The sequence below is a fragment of the Mirounga angustirostris genome, unplaced genomic scaffold (genome assembly GCF_029215605.1).
Source record: "Mirounga angustirostris isolate CCGP_5_RB_7025 unplaced genomic scaffold, mMirAng1.0.hap1 SCAF_1, whole genome shotgun sequence".
NCBI classification, from domain to species: domain Eukaryota; kingdom Metazoa; phylum Chordata; class Mammalia; order Carnivora; family Phocidae; genus Mirounga; species Mirounga angustirostris.
Genome location: NW_026991709.1, coordinates 95708509 through 95726386, shown reverse-complemented (window position 1 = coordinate 95726386; position 17878 = coordinate 95708509). Strand labels below are relative to the sequence as shown.

The 17878-nt window shown below is 42.0% G+C and overlaps 1 protein-coding gene across 7 annotated transcripts in view; it reads right to left on the bottom strand.

Moving 5' to 3' along the window:
- Positions 1 to 4364: 4364 nt before the first annotated feature.
- Positions 4365 to 17878, bottom strand: part of GOLIM4 (golgi integral membrane protein 4) — an 84179-nt gene continuing 70665 nt past the window's right edge. For all 7 annotated transcript variants that reach the window (XM_064585721.1, XM_064585707.1, XM_054504333.2 and 4 more), the window contains 5 exons: positions 15897 to 16006; positions 14301 to 14468; positions 13901 to 13969; positions 6390 to 6470; positions 4365 to 6078 (listed from right to left, as the gene is read on the bottom strand). In XM_064585721.1, the coding sequence (XP_064441791.1) occupies positions 5929 to 6078; positions 6390 to 6470; positions 13901 to 13969; positions 14301 to 14468; positions 15897 to 16006 (578 nt within the window). In that variant the 3' untranslated portion in view covers positions 4365 to 5928. The remainder of the gene's footprint in view (positions 6079 to 6389; positions 6471 to 13900; positions 13970 to 14300; positions 14469 to 15896; positions 16007 to 17878) is intronic.

Sequence of the window (17878 nt, the reverse complement as noted above, 5' to 3'; positions counted from 1 at the left end):
ACAAAGTTTTATCGGAATACGGCTATACTCATTCCTTTATGTACTGTCTCTGGCTACTTTTACAGTACAATGGCAGAGGTGAGTAGTTTCAGAAGAGGGTCTCTGGTCCACAACAACTAAAAGATTTACTGTCTGGTCCTTTACAGAAAAAGTTTGCCAATCTTTGGTGTAGACTAAAGAAGGAGGATATATGAGTATTCTTAACGTCATTAAAATAATCCCCAGCTTTCAACACAGATTCTCTGGGACTTAAAGACAGATTCAAGAGAAAACAAGAAGATCAAGAGACTGGCAAAAAGTATGTCATTATTTATTAAAACTTGTTACCTTTAGGGCAATATGACTAAAAGTTAATGCCAAGGATTTTCTCTCAGCCTAATCTTCTATCTATCTATTTAATCTATCCATCTATCTGTCTATCTAATCTATCAATCTATCTCTCAATCTATCTAATCTATCAATCTAATCTATCAATCTATCTATCTAATCTAGCAATCTATCTAATCTATCGATCTAATCTATCATCTATCTATCTATCATCTATCATCTATTTAATATACATCTGGAGCTTCCAGGAGTCTCACTTCTTGTGACCTGGGAACACTCAGTTGTAGCAGGAAGAAATAAAGCTGATACAGAATACTGTAATTTATATATAATGCTGAAGTAATCAGTATTCTTTAGGTTGTATGTGATTGAAATGAACCTCAAACTTGCTGAAGAAAAAAAAGGGAGGGAAACCAAAGGAAGTCAGAACCTGGGAATTTGAATACCATTCTCCTTATCATTCTGTCTCTGTCTCTCTCCCTTTCCCACTTTTCTTCTTCCTCCCTGATATCCAGTCCTGCCCCTCATTCTGTATTAGCTTCATTTCTTCCTTCTGCAACTGGGTGTTCTCCAGGTCATGAGGATGATGACTCCTGGAAGCTCCAAATGTATATTTCCTTCCACCGTCAGCAGCCAGAGAGAATTTCTCTTATGAAGCCTCATATAGAAATCCTAGAAGGGGGCGCCTGGGTGGCTCAGAGGGTTAAGTGCCTGCCTTCGGTTCAGGTCATGATCCCAGGGTCCTGGGATCGAGCCCCACATAGGGCTCCCAGCTCAGCAGGGAGTCTGTCCTCCCTCTGCCTCTACCTCTTCCCCTGCTTGTGCTCTGTCTAGCCATCAGACTACAAGTTGAATGTAACCTCATTGGAAACCCAGAACCAGAACCACCCAGACAAGTCATTCCTGGATTCCTGGCCCACACAAACTTGTGCTCTGTCTCCTCTCTCTCTCTCAAATGAATACATAAAATCTTAAAAAAAATAAAAAAAAGAAGGAACAATGGTTGGTTTGGGGACCAATTCTGTGGTTACAGGATTAGGCCTTTCTACAAATGAAGAGCAGAAGGGGAATGGTATGCAGACAAAAGGACAACCAGCGGATGAACACATGGACTACTCCATCATACCAACTGGCCCTCTGCAGCAGGCAGTCACAAGACCCAAGGACATTCTAAGAGAATATTGCATCTAATCCTTGGCTTGGGCGGGGCTCTTTTAGGTCTTAATTGATTAATGTATTCTGATTTGAAAACCTCTAGATTTCGTAACTCCACCAACCTGTTTCTCAAAAAATTCTTTATTCCTCGCACTACAGTGGATGCTTCTAAGAAGATAGACATACAATGTTACATTTTCCTTTGACCATGTATCTTTCTCTGATCAAATAATTCCAATTTCTTGGTTCCTCCTTAAGACCCTATGGCTGAGATTTTGCTCATTTTTTAAAATTTTTGACTCCCACTAGATTTGTTTTTACAGAATTTAAAGCACATCTTCTTAATATATGAAACTCAGAATGTGACACTGGATAGTGATCCATTCAACCCCGGCTATATTTGGAATTAACATTGGAATCAGATTCACCTGGGAAGGAATCCTAGCTCTGCCACTTATTCATTGTATCATCTCGAAATAATCAATATTCTTAGATGAGGACTGTAAGATATTCATTCATCTAGTAAATATTGAATATTTGAAGGTATCGGTGTTTGATTGCAACAATAAACAAGAGAAATAAGGTCTCCACCCTCACCGAACATGTATGTCAAGAAGAGTATAGATTACGTTATAGGCTGTTTCCATTCACTGTGGTAAGTACTGGGATATGAAATACAGGATGTTACAGAGGGACACAGAAAAGGTATGCCACCTAGACTGAGGGGTGGGGGGTGAGTGGAAGGTATCCGCTTACCAGAGGAAATGGTATCTAAGGGGACACCTAAAGCAATGAGTCAGGCAAAGAGAGTGAATAGCAATTGAACAGTGTTTCTGGGGAGAGTAGGTAGTAAATTTACCATGATACAAGAAAGCATGATTTAAAAGAACTGAATATTAAGTATTAGTCAGGAATATTCAGATGGCAAGTGACAAATCTATTCCCAACTAGCTCAAATGAAAAAGTAGGATTTATTTGCTCATTAATCAAGCTATGGGTAGACTTGGCTGGCATCAAGGATGGCAAGATATAGGGACTGAAAAAATGGCACAACCCTCACCTCTGTCTGTGCTTTTGGTTTCTCTTTGTAGGTTAGTTTTGTTCTCTACTTCCATAGACTCCACACAACCGAGAAAATGGACACCAGCTATCCTAAATTAACAACACAATAGCTTTGGCGTTGGTAAAGGTTGGTTACTAAGACATTAAGAGAGGAATGTGCTTCATAAAAAGGAGCCAGATTTATGATTCAGTACTAGAATGTAAATCAGAAGGTTGAAGCGATAAGGTGGGGCCAGATCATGATTATGTAGGTTCTATTAAAGAGTTGGGAATTTTCCCTACGTGGTAGAGCAATTTATTAAATAATTTTATAATGGCGGAGTGTTAGTTACCTTTAGAAAGATCACACTGGCACAGATTTTAGGGATTGGTAGGAAAGAGCAAATGAGAGAGTTAAGGGACTGTTGTAATAGTTCAGGTAAAAGGTAACAGTGGCCTGAACCAGAATAGTACGGATGGAAAAAAAAAAAAAAGGGGGCAAATTTAAAGATATTTTGGTAGCATCTGTAGGGAGTGAAGACAGAATTAAGGACAAACTTTGTTTCTGTTTTGGGAAGCTTAGCGAACTGGGATACTGAACCTAGAAGCAGGTTTTTGGCGGGGAAAAAAGGCAAATTCAGCTTTGAAAATTATAAATTTGAGGCGGAATGAGTCACAGAAAGCTAGGCTGAAGAAATAAATCGGGAGACATGTGTCTAAGGCATCGATGGGGAGAGGGCTGTAGAGGAAAGACCTTTAGGACAAAAGCTGAAGAACACTAATATTTAAGGGCAGGCATAAGAAGAGAATCCTGCAAAAAAAAAAAAAAAAAAAGATTGAGATAAGGTAGCCAGGATGGTAAGAGGAAAACTAGGAAGAGATAGTACAATAGAAGGCAAACGAAGATTCGAGACTAGAAATTGACTTTTTTAACAGCTGTGCAACATGCCACAGTATAGATGTACCGCAACATCATGAGAGGACTGAAGACAAAACAGAACTCAAAGCAGTTACATAATGTCAAATGTTCCAGGAGGGCAGAGTTCTTCAGCTGTGAGAAGGGGGATTCCATCAACATTAAAGGATCGCTGTGGGGATAAAGTGGGTTCTATTCACACACTGCCTGCATTATGAAGGCATTCAATAAATGTCAGTAATTTTCCTTTATGAAAGTAAGTTGCTGTGACTTACCTGTGGTTCAGAATATACCCTTCCTCCAGGATCTTTTAAAATCACGCTTACAAATACATAGTCCTTACATTGTACTAAGGTAGTTTTTTTGTGTTCCACTGTCCTTGTCCCTAATAAATGTGCCTTTTCCCCCCCTTCTGATTATGTCACTGGGCCCAAATCCTTTGATTTATTGACTGCACCAAAAGTCACAGATTAATTGGCAAGATAAATACAAGTGACATTTTATTTCTGCACATCTCATTAATATAGCTCAACTCTGACTGCTTAGTTCTCTTCTAAACACTTGGTGCCATACAGAGTAGAATGGTTTGGGCTGGTTGCTTTCCTAGGGGGAATTTAAAATGTGTTTCCTTGTTTCGTGTGTGCTCACATGACAGTCTCTTACATTTCTCTATCTATTTATATTTTCTTCCCCAAGAACTAGCTCACATAAAATGACAATTCTTAGCTCTTTCTTTAGGAGAGGGGGAAAGAAAATCAAGTACCAATCCAGTTAAGAGAGAGAGAGAGAGATAAGGAAAGTAGGAAAAGGTTGGAAAGGCATTTTATAATTCATTAATCTATACTGGTACCTCCTAAAATTTCTCCTTATATAAAAGAGGACTGAACAATAGGATCAGAAACTAATAAGAAATCACAGACTTCAAGAGATTTACCACATTTTATAGCTTTATTGACTATTACGAAGTTTCAATATGGTTCAAATAATTAAATACTGCAACTGGGACATTAAAAATACAAACTAATTTACCAAAATAATTGTATTCTGAATATTATGTACAATATTATACATTTTACATTACATAAAGGGTTTTTATACATAAAGGTAAAATTCGATTTATGATTATTGAAAATCCAAAATACATTTGAACAAAACATTCCTATGCATACATACATAATCACTCCACTGGGATAATCAAAATCATACATGAGTGTGGTTATTAAAAACTAACATTACATTCATACAACAATGGTAGAAATTAAATGTCCTTATTAATTTGAGTATTATTACAAAACCACACACATATGAATTATATAACCTAATTCTATATATTTAAAAATCTTTATGTAGAGAGACAAATATGTCTTGATCCCAAAAGAAATTTTTGATTTTTAATTTTTTTATTTTAGGGGACTTTTGCAGTCATTAAAATGCCATACATGGGCATAACACAGGCTCCGATCCCAGCAAACACAAAAGTCATGATGGTCTATCATATCACCATGGGTATTTCACTGTATAGTTTTCGAAAAATAACCCTATTCAACTGTATAATTTGGAATGCCTTCATATTCATACTTGTCATCAAAGTGATTACATATTGAGGAACAGAGCTTATGGGGGAAATCTGTATTACTGTAGAGAACTAGATATTGAAACAAGGATATCACGAGACGATTTCAGAAAAAAAAGAACTGAATGGGTGCTCACGTAGAAAAGAGCACCCCCACACACTAAATTAGTTACTAAACAAGGCGTCAGTCCTTCAGAAGGTTAATACACTGATGTGTCCTACCTTGTTTGAAGACTGGAATATCAAGGTCCAGAAGGCTGTGTCATGAGTTTTAGTACCATCTCATTTTAAAATCTAATTCGAGAACAGCTGTGATTTGAAGTAAAGCCAGACATTTTTCTAACTGATAGGAGAAGCCTGAAAAACTGCCTTTATAACCAAAATGCCTTTCCAATTTATGTCAGTCTGTACGTGGATCTTATTCGAGAGACAGAGGGGTGAAAATCCCATCCGAACTATACACAAGAACCTCAGAAAGGCAGCAGTTAAGACACCGGCCATTCTCCTTAAAGGCTACGCGGCATTTTGCAGTATTCCCTGTTTGAAATCCTGTATCTTATCAAAGGCAAACAACAGAACACCCGGAAACGAGAAGATAGAGAAGCAAGAAGCTGAAATATACAAAACCGGTGCCCTTCCCAGCATCACGTAATCTATGCAAAATGAGATTCAAAGGCTAAGGGTTGCTTTATCGTCTGTCTTCGTGCTCGTGTGCAGCTTGAATACAAAAGAAGCTCTAACCCAGGTTATCAAAATATATTCATACAAACGTCTGAGCACTTCTAATACAAAAGTTAAAAAAAGCCTAAATTCTTAATTCTGTAATTACATATCCCAGAGTTCAGTAGGCGGACTTGTTTCTGAGCAGCTCGGAAAGACTCGGTTGGCGGCGCACCGTCCGCGCGGTCGGGCGCCGCTACATCTCCGCTCTGGGCCGCGATTTCCCCGCAGCGGCGGCCCCGTCCTCTTCCTCCTCGTCCTCCTCCTCATAGGGTTCCTCTCGGCCTTTGGGGCGGTTGTCATCTCGAACTTCTTGTTCTTCGCCATCATTGTTTTTTTCATCGGCCTTAAAGGTAAAAGAAAAAGGGGAAACGAAGAGGTAGGGTGTAGAGCTAGCGATACAAATAATTCCCCCCTTCAGAAAAAAAGTGAAGTCCCTCATTTTTAGAGAAAGGAAGCGACCGGAGGAGTAAGTTCCGCAGGCCATGGCGCTAGTCTTCCCTAATCTTCACGTCGCCACAGGCTTTCCTAACTCTAGGTTGGCCCGTGAAACTGCTCGGCACCTGAGACGTGCCCGCTGGTGTCTCGACCCCACTGGGCAGACGCGTCTCCCACGCACGCGCACACGAGCAGGCGCCACCTCCGGCCCATACGTACGTTCTCCTCATTTTCACCATAGGTCTCTTCAGCATTATGCTCCGACTCCCTTTTTTTCTCTTCAGTCAAATCTTCCTGAACCTGAAAGAAACCAGAGATACTAGGTGACCCTTTTTATCATTTAAACACTTGCAACGACATATTTTGGTCTCCAAACAGCTCATTAAAAATAGCAGAAACAAAATTAAACTAAAAATAAATTTGAAAAAAAACAAGTCTTTTTGAGTCAAAGATTTAACTTGTCTATTAGCTACGAAGAGATGTATGATACACCTCCTACAAAAAATCAATGCCATTGATTCAGAGCTAGGACTTTTGTGTCTGAATTTCTCATTTCTTTAAATAAGTGTTAACCCTGCAAGTATAACACCTGAGGAAATTCAGCTTATAAAATTAAAATGGGAGCAGTTTAACAGGCCAACCTAAAGATGCGAGAACTGCAGAAGTCTGAAGGCTCTGACAGAATGTAAATTCCAGGATGACAGGAACCATCTGTCTTACTCAACTGTCTTTAGTACCTAGATGTGTACCTGGCACATGGCAATTGCTTAATAAATACTGGTGAATGCATCAGTCAATGAATGAATAAGTGAATCAATGCAAAAAATACCTGCTCTGTAAAGGCACAGAAAACAGACACCATTACCTATACATGATGTAGTAGAAAACAGAGAAAATGTATATATATAATCCTATAATTAAGAATAAAGTTCTCTGGCTAAAATATCTAGAACATAGAACACAATCATTTCAATTTCTTCATGAAATAGTTACTAAACTGCCCCAAATCCCTACATCTCTTCAATGTTCTAACATGACATTTCTGTTTCAAGTAGTTTTCTTTTGTGTGTGCTATTACTATTACGTGTCTGTCACTGATCCCAATTATTTTTTTCAAAATGTAAATCAAAGAAAGTACCCAAATATTTTTGCAAAATAACCTCTATTTAGTGATTACATTCCACAAAAATACAAGGTAAAATATATTTTCTAACTTAACTATTTTGAAAACCGTACGCATGCCAAAAGATTGAAGTCACTTGAATTTCAAAAAAATTGCTGCTCATCCATTAAGCATCAAGTAGTGTCCTGGGACTAAAAGAAAACCTGACCTGTCCTAGGACAGTGGTATAAGAGTAGGTCTTCCTGAATAACACACAGAATTACCAGTTTGGGGGTGGAGGTGGGGAAGGGGGTGTTAAAAATCCCAGAAATGGGCAAGGGAAGGAAAGCACACAGGTGTTACACTTAAAGAGGAACAAATTAAGGCTGCCTCAAAGTGTCCAGCCCAGGTGTGAGAGGAATGAACCACAACCCACCACACGAGCTTTGGTAGGAACCTGGCTTGTTAAGAGCTGACAAAGATGACCCTTCAAAGAGGCCTAGACAAAGCCCAGCTTTATTGAACCTCTTCTAATCAGCCCAACGTCAGCCTGACTCACAGCCCCTGAACTACAATAGAACCAAATAAATACATTCTGGGGACGGTGGCATAAGGCTTTTTTTGTATTCACATGTCCCAGTGGTGCGAGCTAAAGAGAAGACACCCTAGTCTCACCTACAGGCTCTTATCAGTGGTCCGTGACATCTCTTCTGCCCTTTGTCAAAGAATCTCATGACAACACTTGAGATGAAAACACTGCATTACTAATTTCAGACTACATATATTAAAGCCTCACTAATTGAAACATCGTTAAATTGCCGAAGTATCCCCATCAATTTCAGTGAACAAAGGCACGTCTTATGTAGTCTTAATAATGAAAATATACTAGTGAACACCAAACTTGGTTTAGTTGGGGTTGGGAAGGAACTGCCTTGAAACTGCAATATGGTGGGAAAGAATGTATAAACCAGGGTCCACAGATTTTTTTTTTTTTATAAAAGGCCAGACTTAGTAAATATTCAGGCTTGCTCAGCCATAAAGTCTCTGGAGCAGCTACTCAACCCTACCGTTGGGGTGCAGAAGCAGCCTTGGACAATACGTAAACAAAAAGCCATGTTCCAATGAGACCTGACTTACAAAATGGACCGAGGCCTATAATCTGCCAAACCCTAACACAGGCTGTAGATTTAGAGAGACCTGGATTTAAACCATGGCTCCCAAATGCTAGCTGTATAAAAATCTATTATGAAAATTTGCCAGCACATACAAATAAAGCAAATAATTCAGGAACTCCTTACAGCCATTACCAAGGTTCAAAAGTTAGCTCAATGTTGCCACCCTTGCATCACCTATCAGTGTGTTTTTTTTTTTTTTTGATGACCTATTCTTAAAAATTCTAGATATCATGTAATTTCATCCTTACCCATCTCAGTATGTATCCCTAAAAACAATGGATTTTTTCTTATAGAACCACAATGCCATTATCACGCCTGATAAATAATCCCATGGTATCATCTAATGTCTAGTTCTGACTTAATATTTTCCTGATTATCAACATGTCAGACACCTGGGTGGCTTAGTTGGTTAAGCATCTGCCTTTGGCTCAGGTCATGATCCCAGAGTCCTGGGATGGAGCCCCACATCAGGTTCCCTGTTCGGTGGGGAGCTTGCTTTTCCCTCTCCTCTGGCTCCTCCCTGCCCCCATCCCGCTCATTGCTCTCTCTCTCTGTCAAATAAATAAAAATAAAAAACAAAAAACAAAAACAAAACAAAAAACCCCCAAAACTGTCTATTTACATTTGGTTTGGCCTAATCATCATCCAAACAAAGGCTATACCTAACAGCAGTTCTGCTCCCCTCTTTTTCCCTTAATGCTATTGACTTGTTTTCCTGTAGAATGACCCACACTCTGGATTCATTGGCTTCTCTGAGGTATCACCTAACTCATTCCTACAGCCCCCACATTTCTTATAAAAGGAAGTTAAAGATCTAGGTGAGCTCTAATCATGGTTGCAAAAATAACAAGCTGTATGACTTTCAGAAACTTAGCTAACCTCTCTAAGGCTCAAATTTCTTATCTGTAAAATAAAAGGGTTTGATAAAAATCAGTGATTTTTAATTTTGTGGCGGGGGAGGGGAGTCATAAACCCTTTTAAGACCTTGGGAAGAAATGCAAATTTAAGCAAATAGGCACAGATACACATAATGTAACATAGAATTTTCAGGAGGTTCAGACTTCCCGAGTCCACCTGTGGCCACCTGTTCTAGGAATGCTTCTCCAAACAGTGTGTTCCTGGAGCTCTGATTCCTAGTCCCCAGCACAGATAAGATCAAAATCTCCAAGGGTAAGGTCCGATCCAGGAATTTGTACCTTTCACACACTCTCTCCAAGGTGATTCTTAGCCACAGCAAAAACTGAGAGCTACTAGCTTGAGTGACAGTGAGTGCAGGGTTAAGAGTGTCTCTGGCTAGAGAGATAAACACCCTTACCTAAATTCTTTCTTCTCTTCCCTGGAGATCTATTGTAGAAAATTTGGGTTGTTTATCAATTGTCAATAGAATCTGAGGTAAGAAACCCTGATGTAAATTACTCTTTAATCTAGGAAACCCACAAATGAAAATTTTGTAATTTTCAAATTTATAGATATACATTATTATTCTGGTAATATATTCTTTGTGTTTGGAACAAAGTAATGCAAACTCATCTTAAAAGGCATTACTGAAAAGAAACAAAATGATACGGAGTTTCTAATTTTCAGATATGCTTAGACTAATAACAGAAGCCAAATGTTACTCTTTTATAATGGAGACACACCAGTTATGTCTTCCACATTCGACCCTCTTTAGTACCCTGATAAAGCTGACGCAAACATTTTGTCAAAGATTTCCCAATACTGTTCCTCATTACTCATTTTTAGTCACTGAAATCTAATGTCTTAGGCATTTTAGAAATGGTCCCTATGTGATGTAGCAAAGTTTAATCGCCAAAATAAGACGGATCTACTGAGTCCGAAATGGGCTTTGGCTTTCACATCAAAGATGTCATGGGATGAGACAGGAACCAGAAGACTGAACTTGAAGTAGTGCATATTGCTAGAATCTACAGATGTGGATGGAGTGGGACAAAGGAAAGGCCTTCGGCACCAGCAGCTCTCGTGAGGGACACCATAGCTGGCTGAGTCTCAGTTAGCAGGAGCTGTGCACCTCACCAACTCCGTGCTGTGGTGACTCACAGGCTGGCGGTCCCCCTACCAGCAGCTGAGCGACCCTGTGTGTGCTCTCCCACGAGTGTGCAGATCCACCTATTTTCAACTGTATTTGGAGAAAATGAGCACTCAGAGTTTTCAAGCTTACCTATCTATCTATCTATGTAACATATATCTTTTTGAACATTTAAACCACTTTTAAGCACCCATAGCACTTTCTGGCAATGCCATTAATTTGTCTTGTTTGCTCGTAAGTAGATAAAAAATCTGGAAAGTGGGCACCTGGGTGGCTCAGTTGGTTAAGCGACTGCCTTCGGCTCAGGTCATGATCCCAGAGTCCTGGGATCGAGTCCCGCATCGGGCTCCCGGCTCGGCGGGGAGCCTGCTTCTCCCTCTGACCCTATCCCCTCTCATGCTGTTTCTCTCTCTCTCTCTCTCTCTCTCAAATAAATAAATAAAATCTTTAATTAAAAAAAAAAATCTGGAAAGTAAGCAACACGGGGATGGGATGCCCACATGAATGTCCCAAGCAGTGAGCCGTGAACACTTGTTCATACCCATCGTTTTTATGTCATAGAAGGGTAACGCTATTGAACTAAGATAAAAGAAGGCAGGGATAGTGCAAATGTCCAAAAAGCCCACTTATCTCGGGTCCCACTGTCTGAGCTCAAGTCACAAGTCTGATGGGAGGACCCCAGCAAGATGCATTTCCTCCCTAGGAGCAAATGCTGATGGAAGTCAGGTGACGTGGGACTCATGGGAGGGGAAGCAACGACAGCAATGGGCCTGTAGTCGGTGTACTCTGAGGCTCAATGCAGAGAAGAAGGACATGTATGACACGGCCCTGCATGGCTTTCGGAGTGTCCCACAAATGTCTCACGTGCATCACTTATAAACATGAAATGGGTTCTCACGTATTGCATTCCTTTCTTTCTCATTTTGCTGCAGTCTGGTGAGAACTTCGTCTCTATTACTAGTCCTTAAATGGTATTCGGGAACCACTCCCTCCTCCAGGGAAGAACTGGGAACAATGGGAAAAGGTGGGAAGATCCAATAGCTAAGCATCGCAGGAACTGCCCGAGGAAGCACCACAGTCTGTGTAAGGGCCACTCAGGGGCAGAGAGGGGAGTCACCCGAGGAAGGAGAAAGGCAGGCTGAGAGCACTCCTACATGGCAGGGTGCACGACCTCGAGCCTACGCAAGAGGAGGTCCGAAAGAGGGGCAGAGACGCCAGACAGGAATTCAGAGCAGGGAACCAGAGAAAGAGACGCAGGCCCTGCTGCGGGGAGAAAAAAGGGCTCCGGTGGGCTCAGCCGACCTGAGGGACACGAAGAGCAGCAGTCCTCACCTCAGCCTGTCACCACTCTCTTCCCTTCCTGTCTCTTTGTTTTTTCCCTATCCTTGACCCCGCTTGGATCACAGGAGTGCTCTCTCCACTTTAACTGACATAATATGAAGGTAAAAAAGTAATCAGTAAATACGGATTAAAATTTTATGTTTACCCTTCTGCATTTTTAAAAAGAAGCCAAGGTGAACCTCCTCTCTTTTAATCCCTCACAGATAATGTGACATCTGACATAATGAAACAATAATATTTGTCCAGACATCCTGTTACAAGACAAGTCCAGATGAATACCTTTTTCTTGCAAAATGTCTTAATATTCAAGGCTTCCAGTTTTCCTAATGCTCTCTTGTGATACCACAGCTCAGGATCTTGATCAGGATGAACAGCAGGATGAGAACAGAGAAAGAATAAAAAGATCAAGCCAGAGTGCCCATGACTAGAGCTATACATTGCCAATGGCTGTAAAGAGCAACATCCCTTTCTGTTTCTCTGGTATAAGTGCAAATTTTAGCATTAGCTCTGAGAAGTGGAGGACAAATTCAACAAAACTGAAAACGCAGGGAACTACGCACACGAGTATAGTAGCACATGTATTCTGAGCAGGGTTCCCAGGGGTGGGGGTATCTGTCCATCCATTCATGCAGTCCCCCTTGGGGCTAAAGCCCCATGTCGGCAGGAAGCCTGGCTGACAAACCCCTCTGAACCAGAGCTTTACTGGGCCAGAGACAGACTAAACACAGGGCCTCATTCAGAGCATATCCCTAGGTATGGAGCTTCAGTGGTCCACACAGCAGAGCACTGTGACTAACCAGCTTCAACCATTCGCATTCATCCATCACTTACACAGATGTGTCACCATGATAGGTGCTCCTTGAATCTAATTAACAATAATCTGCCAGAAGTTTACAATAAAAAGTAAACTAAAATGAAATTTAAGAAATTCCACCCATGGAGGGATGCCTGGGTGGCTCAGTCGGTTAAGTATCTGACTTCAGCTCAGGTCATGATCCCCAGGGTCCTGGGATCAAGCCCCGCATCAGGCTCCTTGCTCGGTGGGGAGCCTGCTTCTCCCTCTGCCTGCCATTCCTCCTGCTTGTGCTCACTCTCTCTCTCTCTTTCTAACAAATAAATAAATCAAATCTAGAAAGAAAGAAAGAAAGAAAGAAGAAAGAAAGAAAGAAAGAAAAGAAAAGAAAAGAAAGAAAGAAAGAAAGAAAGAAAGAAAGAAAGAAAGAAAGAAAGAAAGAAAGAAAGAAAGATTGATTCCACCCATGGAGTGCCTAGGTGGTGCAGTTGGTTAAAGCAGCCGACTCTTGATTTTGGCTCAGGTCATGATCTCAGGGTTGTGAGATCGAGCCCTGTGTCAGGCTACACGCTCAGCATGGAGTCTGCTTGAGATTCTCTCTCCCTCTCCCTCTGCTCCTCCCCACCCCATGCTCTCTCTCTCTAAAATAAAATAAATCTTTAAAAAAAAGAAAAGAAATTCCACCCAAATGCATTTTATTCAACTGAGCTTCTTACGTTTTTTTCCTTTTCTTTATTGTTAAATTTCATTATGACACTAAATTCTTAGGAGGTAAGACAGGCAAAAAGTAGAGACTCAAAAACTTTTTTGGAAGGCGTTAAGTGTATTCTGACGGACACTGTGGGGCCGGATACCGCTGTGAGGCAGAACTGTGGCAATGTCTACAGAGCAAGTTACAGGGGTCATTCCAGACCCCCCTCAATAGGCAAAGCTTTGTTCTTCTACCTTTTATGAGGGAAAGAAACAGGAGAAAATATTCTTACAGAGATCACATAGACCTAAGTCCACCATTCCTAGAAGGCCAAATGTCTTCTTTCAGTTCAAAATTTCTAATGAGAACCAGAAGGAAGGATTTTATGACCCTGTTTTTGTCCCCTCCTAACCAAATGTCTCTACTTCCACGGTCCATTTCCTCTTGCAAGCACCCTCTCTCATCCCGCCTATGTCTTTCTGAAGGTGTCTACAGAAGGCGTGTCAAAGCCGATGCCGCCACTTAAGGGGAGTGCGATGCACCAAGCATCCTGACGAGTTTCCTGCATTCCGCCTCCCTACCTCCTCCTCTCCCTCTTCCTGGTACTGCTCGTCAACATTATCCTCCTGCTGGTCTGGGTTTCCTGCCATCTGTTGAAACAAAAGGGGAAGCTCAGGTTACTGAACACTGGAGATGTGTTTTACAGTACACCGAGACAAAGAGCAAGCTCGCAGCCATAAAAAATGTACTTGCAATGCATCAGTGGCCAGGAAATGATGAATAATCCTTTCCAACACAAAACCTAGGAGGTGTGTTACCCTCTCTCTCTGAGTGGGGGCATATCGTTTCACATAATGGCCTAAACCCCAACCAAAGAGGCGAACCTTCTGTCAGCGTGCGTTAGGACTAACTTTTTGCATAAACCAGGCAGTTCTTAAGATGCCCAAGTTAAAACCACCCTCTGCACTAGCGTCTGCTTACCACCAAATGCTCCTCCATCTCTGCATTCTCTTGCTTTTGATTACTTTGTTTTGGCTCTTCATTTTCATCTGGCAAATTTTCTTCTCTCACCTGCTCAGCTTCCTCAAATTCATCTTCGCCTTGATTATTAGGGTCATCTGCTGGGTTTATATCCTCTACAGCTGCCCTCTGCAAAATTTTAATAAAAAGCAACCACTACTTCAAAATCCAGGATCAAACTTAATTTCATTTGAAAGGCCACACACACACTGGCAGAAAATGAAATCGTCCTCCACCAGATTGTGCAGATCCATCCTTGCCAGGACTCGCAAGTACACATCCCACTGTCAAAAGAGAAAACTTGCTTTATTTGTCAGAGGCTGAATGAATCAGAATGCAATACAAACAGCACTTGTTTTCTGCAAGCAATTCCAAAACAGTCCTCCAAATTCTGTCACAAGAAATGTGAGCATAACTAAATAGACAACAAGAAAAACAGCTAATAAAAGCCGAAAGACCAAGTAGGAGAAATCATTAAAATGAGAGATTTAGATAGGCAAATTGTAACTTCTTTCATGAGTATGTTGATTTTTATACAGACAAACCTTCCTCTGCCAGTGATTTCTCACGTTAAGTGGGTGGACAACCGTCGAAGAGTGAGAAGGCCCCACTGGAAAGAACCTAAGAAAGGGGCTGTGAAGGAGACAAGAAGGGGCTAACCCAGTCTCCGGCAGTATATCTTGAAAAATCCCTCCCTAACCCTGCTCCGGCAGCTCTCAGTGACGGGGTTCAACAAATGCCCTTCATATGATCAACTTGAGAATTATCTCTATTTTCCACTCAAACTCCCGAAGCACCTTTCAAAATAATACATGTTCTCATAAAGATTCAGAGTTTAAAGCCCAAGCTGGGCAGATACGGTAATGCCTGCAGGAGCCTCCCGATGCCTCCAGGGTCACCAACAGAACACTTAACGGAAGCTGAACTGAGAGTCCAGGGTCCTTCGGTAAACCCAAAGAACACTCTCGGTTAGTAGGTCTCTACCAATTTATATTCTAATTTTTCTATAGCACCATGGCACCTGAGCAGATTTTTCTTTTACTTCTCAAGCCACGCATCCTTATCCATCCACATATTGATTAAAATGGCCCCTGACTGCTGGGCCTGACTGGTGGGAGATGACAGAGTCACAAGACATACATAACGCGCTAGTGGACTGTTCAACAGGCTCCATAATGGTCCATTTCCTTTCTCCGGTTCTCTAACTCCCACACTTGCTTTTTTTTTTTTTCCATCTTTCAGAATGACTACATATTTCAATGCCTCTCAATTTTGCTTTTCTCAGTTTTAATTTTATTAAAGTTGGCAAAGGGAAACTCCTTTTATGTTTTCCCAGAACAACTTTTGAGCCGGTCTCATCACACACACATGCCCCCGGTTTACAGTTAACAACACTGCTCATGTAATTATGCAAGCCACCTTCCTCTGGCACTGACCAAGTAACAGACACATCTGGAGCCAGAGCTGGAGCCAGAGGCCTGGCGTCAGGCAAACCTTCAAGTTTCCTTTCCGCTTTGGGGGTTTCCAAGTGTCGTGACCAAAAGAGAGGACACTTACATCTGCCTCAGATTCCGGATCGGTTTCGTGGGGCCCCTGATCCTGAGGCTCATGTCCATTCTCTGGGTCATCTTCTGCCTCATCTTGGTGCTGGTTGTCTCTCTCATAGGCTAGCAAATGGAAGGAACTAACATCAGTGCAGATGAACCAGACAGGATTCCGCCCTTTCACTCAAAGAAAAGCCACTGGTGGGCTTTCCTCCAGACCATTTCTCCCAATCTCTCCTCCAGAGAGGTTAATTTACCATGTGGCATATATCTCAGCTTTTCTGAAGGAACCTATGTCCTTTTCCCAGACCGTGTGTCTAAGGAGATGGCGTGGGTGAGTAACACCATTCTTACCTTCTGAAACAGATGTTTATAACAGCAGCTGCATTCTCCCCCTTGTTATGCAAAAAACAATAACCAAAACTTTCCCAATAAAAGAAAGCCCAGTCAACTGGACGCTGCCAAAATTATTAAAATTTGGTAATATCAGAGGAAATAGCAAGGTACCAAAAGAAGAAACCAAAAACGTCTCAGGAAATGAAAGAAAGAACAACTCCATCTGTGGAGCTCAAATCAAATCCAGCTGATCGTGTGTCGTCTGATATGGCACTGATGAGGGCTGCCACCAGACATATATCTCACATTTCAGCTCCCACAGACGTTTACTTGCAGCTTTTGGAAAAAAATATTTCCATAAAGGGAATTTAGATAAGAGCATACAAAGAGAAGAGCAAACAACTTTTTAAGTAAGATGTAAGAGGAAAGGTTAAGTACATGGAGAGTATTTAGCTTATAGAAAATAAGGATGCGAGGAGGGGGAAAGAGGATGGAGGAGTAGGGGACCCTATTTCAACTGGTTCCCGGAATTGAGCTGGATATCTACTGGACCACTCTGAACACCCATGAAACCAGCCTGAGGTGTAAGAAGATCTGGATCTCTACAAATAGAATATCGCAGGCGGTTGGATGTGAGGTACGAAGCAGGGAGCTGTGATTCCGCGGGCAGATATCAGAGGATAAACGGCAGCGGGAGGGTGCCTGGACATGGGGATCCTACACCACCGGTGAGCGACAGCCTCGCGTGCTGCAGATGGGCACAGACTCACAGACCGGTAGTGGTGGGTAAAGGACGTTAGGGCAGCCCCCAGGATGGAAACCCGGAGTGGCAGGGTCGCGTGCGTGCGACCTGGGGGCGGCTGGCGATTTTAGGAGCACGAAGGGCAGAGACGTGCTCCGAACTGGAGGCAGGACTGGGAGCGCTGCGGAGGAGCGCACAACCCAGGCTGCTGCAGTTTCTAACAGCACGGACAGAAACAGAGACAGTGTGGCCTGGAGAGCTCACTGAAGAATAGACTGCGATCTCTGCTCTGAGGCAGAGGGTTGGAAACGGTCTCTTCTGCTCTGACTTGCGGAAGAGACGCGGAAAGCCGCCAGAAAAGCCGCCAGAGAACAAAAGCCCCAAAAACTGATTCTCACTGAGCCCATCCCCCGCCACAGGGGCGCAGGGCAACTCGGCCCGAACAGGGTTGCCTGAATAACAGCGCGGCAGGCCCCTCCCACAGAAGTCAGGCTGGGAAAACAAGAGGCCAGCAACCCTAAGGTCCCAAGAAAACAGGTGCATATTGCTTGGGTTCTGGTCAATAATTTGGACTCTATACATTCCCTCAAACACCCATCAACAGAATGACTAGGAGGAGGAGCCCCCAAAATAGAAAAGACTCAGAGATTATGACTTATGCTGCAGATTTACAAATGGATGCAGATATAACTAAGATGTCGGAGATGGAATTCAGGCTTGCAATTGTGAAGACAATGGCTAGAATGGAGAAATCAATTAATGGCAACATAGAGTCTCTAAGGGCAGAAATGAAAGCTGAATTGGCAGAACTTAAAAATGCTATCAATGAGATCCAATCCAATCTAGATAATCTAACAGCTAGGGTAACTGAGGCAGAAGAGCGAATAAGCGACCTGGAAGACAACATAATCCATAAA